The 4,645-nt window shown below is 46.8% G+C and overlaps 1 protein-coding gene across 2 annotated transcripts; it reads right to left on the reverse strand.

Annotated features, from left to right (window-relative positions):
* Nucleotides 1–677: 677 nt before the first annotated feature.
* HSBP1 (heat shock factor binding protein 1) lies at nucleotides 678–4,410 on the reverse strand. 2 transcript variants are annotated; one of them, XM_082290299.1, is made up of 4 exons: nucleotides 4,318–4,410; nucleotides 3,786–3,852; nucleotides 2,987–3,106; nucleotides 678–2,078 (listed from the first exon to the last, which is right to left on the reverse strand). In XM_082290299.1, exons 1-3 carry the CDS (start codon nucleotides 4,360–4,362, stop codon nucleotides 2,988–2,990), a joined length of 231 nt encoding a protein of 76 aa, XP_082146425.1. In that variant the 5' UTR covers nucleotides 4,363–4,410; the 3' UTR covers nucleotides 678–2,078; nucleotide 2,987. The 2 variants fall into 2 exon arrangements, with proteins under 2 accessions (XP_082146425.1, XP_082146426.1); XM_082290300.1 differs by having other exon boundaries at nucleotides 2,952–3,106.
* Nucleotides 4,411–4,645: the final 235 nt, after the last annotated feature.

Genomic DNA, 4,645 nt, shown 5'->3' on the forward strand with positions numbered 1-4,645 from the left:
GGTACCTGGAGACAGTTTGGAAACCACGGCTCTTTCCTCAGGAAGAGCTGAAATGGGGCTCTGAAGAGTCAAAGGAGAAGAGAAGCAGGGCTGGAAGAGGATGGTGGTGATGGAAATCCAGACTAGGTGCCGGGAGGAGCAGTTAAAATCAGTGAAGTGCTAAATTTATGAGGGGGAAATATCCCCACTGAACAACAATTGGAATCTTTCCAGTGACTGGGAGAATACAGCTGCTTCTTAAAGCTGATATAATTTTCCAGGAAGCTACTCTGCCACAATAAACCTGAGGAAAGCAGAGCTACTGCTGCTGCACAGGGGAGCGTGCAGGCAAATTCAGGAATGCCCATTTCTGCCTCAGGAGGAACACAGCCAGATGAGGATTTATAACATTATACATCATAAATGATGAGAGAACGTGCATGTATAATCACACAAAATGATCCTCCACTTAAATACTCTCTCCTACGAATTTTGGTCTATATTCTAATTACCTGCTAAAGTCCAGATCTGACAGGGAATCAATCATCACCCTTTCATTACACAGAGCACACCTGTATTTTTTGACTGTATCCTGTGAGCAGCAGCTGTGCTAAAGTTGTTTTATAACTTACAAACAAATATAATCTCACACATAATGATATACTTCTGTTAGACTGTGCTTTAACACACATGACCTATTTGTTACCACATAACAGTTTATTAGATTTTTTTTTGAAATGACATTACAAAGAACCTAAGGCTGGTATTACAAGTATATATCGATACATTTCTCATGTTCACAAAAGTCCCCTGTTATTATGAGCTTTTATTACAATGAGTTTGGAAAAATGACCTGTCATATTGCCTTCACAGCACTCAGCTGCTCATCTGGTGGCATTCAAGGAGCAGTTTAAGTGTGGGCCACCTGCAACTGCTGCCTGCCACTAGTGCTTGATAAATTTGCATTTGAAGCTGGAGGAGCATTGCAATGATTGTCAGGAACAGCTGACATTGGTCATTTTTCTCCACAAGTGACACAGTACAGACTCTCCCAAATACACATTCCATTGCCAAAATATAATAAATATATACCCCTGGCCCAAGGATGTGGGTATGATTAGAAAAGCAAACACTTCTCTAAATAAAGTATTTTGCAGTAAGTTGTTATTCCAAGAGAAGCAAGGCTTTAAAAATCTATCTGGATTCTTTCCTTTTTTGTTCTTCAGTGTATCACTGCTTTGTCAGCAAACTGTTCTGTCCAACGAGCCAGTGATTCCCACTGAAAACCCACACAGACATTCCACAATCCCATCCCTGCTCTGTCACTATCAATCCAAATCCTCTTCAGTCCCAGTTCTTGATCAAAGATGATGCCAAAGGACAAAGTTTCAAAGCAGAATGTTCAAAACCTTCACTCCCACAGTGAGATTGTGCACAGTTAATAGTCCCTTGTCTGTCCAGGTGTCACAGCTTGGGGTGGCAGTGGTTGCTCAGATGTCTCTCATGGTCAATCTGCATTTCTGGTTTATGTTCCAGGAACACACAGCTCAGGTAATACCAGGAGTAGCAGAGATGATTTTGATGTTCAGTGTCTCATGTTTCCAAAAATCACCTTATTACATGTACGAAAGACAACACAATCCTCAACTAGTGAGTGCCTGATGCTCAGAGCTACAATTAATGCAATTAATTAAGTTTCAATCTTGTGCTTCACTCCACAAACTCACGTAGGACAAGGCAAGATTCCCATTTGGTGGGAGTCACTAAATGCTGAGCTATCAAACATGAAACGTCTAGAAAAGTACAGGAAAGAGAAAAAAGTGACTCCACAAAAAAATACACCCAGGAGTTGAGATCCATAAGATCTGTGTTTTAATAACACAACCAAGCGATCCTCGTAACAAGAATTCAAAAAGTGAAATTACAGTACACAAATCAAAATAGAAACTACCCTACCCCAACTATACATTAGGAATGCAAGCTCTGTAACAATATAAAAATGCTTTCACACACAGGAGTTGCAAAAAGCCATTCTTTAATTCCAAGGATTTGTAGAAAAAAAAGTCATCTTCCATGATTCATCTTGAGTTATTGGCAACCTGTTGGGGGAAATATAATAAGAAAGGAGATTACTGAGAATTAAGAAAATCATGCTCATCAGAAATTTTCATTTTTGGGGTTCAGGCTAGTGGAAATGACACTGAGGGCAATGAAGCCCATAATGATTTGTATTTTTATCAAAGTATCACAAAAATAGATACTTAACAAGCAAGAATGTATCTGCTCCAAATACACAGGCCTGCTGTAATACAGGGGCAAGTCAGCAATTAGAAATGCTGTAAGAATATATAACATTATATATTATTTGCCCTTCAGTAAATCTCCTTCTCCAGGGAGCACTGCCCTGGGACACATATTGCCTCATGCCTGAGTGCTATCTCACACTGCCAGGACCTGCTGCTTGGCAGCTGTGTGTGAGTCACTACTCCCTGCAAGCTCCTAGATTACACACAGGAGGAATTTACAGCTTACAGCTAATGGACTGTTACTCCTCAGCAGCCCCTGTGGCTCCACCGCTTCCCTGGGCAGTGTGTTCCAATGCCTGACCACCTTTTCCACGGAGAAATTCCTCCTGATGTCCAACCTGACCCTCCCCTGGCACAGCTTGAGGCCGTTCCCTCTCGTCCTGTTGTTCCCTGGGAGCAGAGCCCAATCCTATCTGGCAGCACCCTCCTGTCAGGGAGTCAAGGAGACCAAGAAGCTCCCCCCTGAGCCTCCTTTTCTCCAGACTGAGCCCCCTCAGCAGCTCCTGGTGCTCCAGCCCTTCCCCAGCTCCGTTCCCTTCCCTGGCCACGCTCTCTCTCTAGCACAATCATCTCTCTGCGTAATTCCGCTCTGCACAAACCCCAGACCGCCTCACGAGCGAAGGAAAAGTTCCCTCTATGTTGAAGCCAGCAATTCCAAACACCCACAGCGTTGTTCCAAGGCCAAGGAGCAACTGCCTCACTTTAGCCCTTGTTGGAAGCCGGGGTCTTGTTCTCGCCCTCGAGCTCCTCCACGCCCGCCTGCGTCATGAGGTCGGCGATGTTCTTCTCCAGGTCATCGATGCGGCAGCTCATGTCATCGACTGCCCCGCGGTCAAGGAAAGGACAGCGCTCCAGCCCTGCCTGGGGGTCTTGCAATCACAGATGGGACCTTAAAGCCCTCTCATCACAGCCCATTCCACCACCCCAGGGTGCTCCAAGATCCATCCAGCCTGGCCTTGGACACTGCCAGGGATCCAGGGGCAGCCACAGCTTCTCTGGGCACCCTGTGCCAGGGCCTGCCCACCCTCACAGGGAAGGATTTGCTCCTAATATCCCATCTAAACCTGCTCTCTTTCAATCTGAACCCATTCCCTCTCGTCCTGTCACTCCAGGCTCTTGTAAATAGTCTTGCCCCATCCCTGCTGTGGGCTCCCTTCAGGCCCTGGGCGGCCACAGTGAGGTCACCCTGAAGCTTTTCTCCAGGCTGAACAATCCCAGCTCTCCCAGCTTTTCCTCCCAGCAGAGCTGCTCCATCCCTCTGACCATCCTGGGGCCTCCTCTGGACTCACTTCAGCAGCTCCACATCCTTCCTTTCCCAGGGCCCCAGCGCTGGAAGTGGGGAATGTTATTCTACAAGGGGGTAACACTGGCTTGGTTTAATTGTTGTTATTATTACAGCTCTGCTCAAACTCTTACGGTCGCTTTAAATTTATCTTACAAACCCCACTGACAAACAGACTTCAGGACGCTTGTAATCCATCTGAGTTTAGAAAAGGATATTTCTTCCAATTATTTGGTCAGACATGGTTTGAAATTTGTCCTGCATTTGCTGGAGCAATGTCTGCACCTAATAGAAAGGGAAAAAAAGAAATGTTTTGTTTCCATCAGAGGCTGTTACAGTACCCAATCTCATGTAATAAGTACACTGTCCTTTCACTGCTGCGCTCAAAACTCTGCAGTATAATTACACATACATGTAAAAATGCTTCTTAAATATATGTACACAGAGATGAACTGACACTTACAGAAAACATTTATAAGATCTAGAAACCGCCCATGTTCCACAACCAGGACCAAAAATACGACAGCAGCTTCCATGGTCCTGTTAATCGCATGGAGGCACTTTTTTGGGGTGTCACGAAATGGTTTGGGATGAAGGGACCATCTCCTTCCACCCCCTGCTATGGGCAGGGACAACTTCCGCACACCAGGCTGCTCCAAGCCCCATCCAGGAAAAGGGTTTTCCCTTCCTTCCCCCCTCTCCCAAGCCCCTGCACCCCGTCCCCGGCCCGTTTGCCCCTCGGGCCCTCACCATGGCCGTCAGGTCCTGGACGCTCTTCGGGTCGGTCTCGGCCATGATCGCTCCGGCTGCGGCTGCACCTCCGGGCCGCGCCCCGCCGCTTCCGCCGCCTCTCGCGAGAGTACCCGGCCCGGGGCATTGTGGGAAATGTAGTCCTTTCTCCCCCCCCGGGTATTCCCCAAATCGGGCGCAACTGTTAAAGCTTTTCTCTGTTTATACATTTCGGCTGAAAGATGCGTAGTTCTCTTATTAATTAGCGTTCTATATTCTATTGGTTATTAGCTCCGATGGTTGGAGGGTGGTGCTGGTAACGCACGGGGGTTCGATCCCCGCGTGGGCT

This window comes from Coloeus monedula (genome assembly GCF_965178545.1).
Source record: "Coloeus monedula genome assembly, chromosome: 13".
Lineage (NCBI taxonomy): Eukaryota > Metazoa > Chordata > Aves > Passeriformes > Corvidae > Coloeus > Coloeus monedula.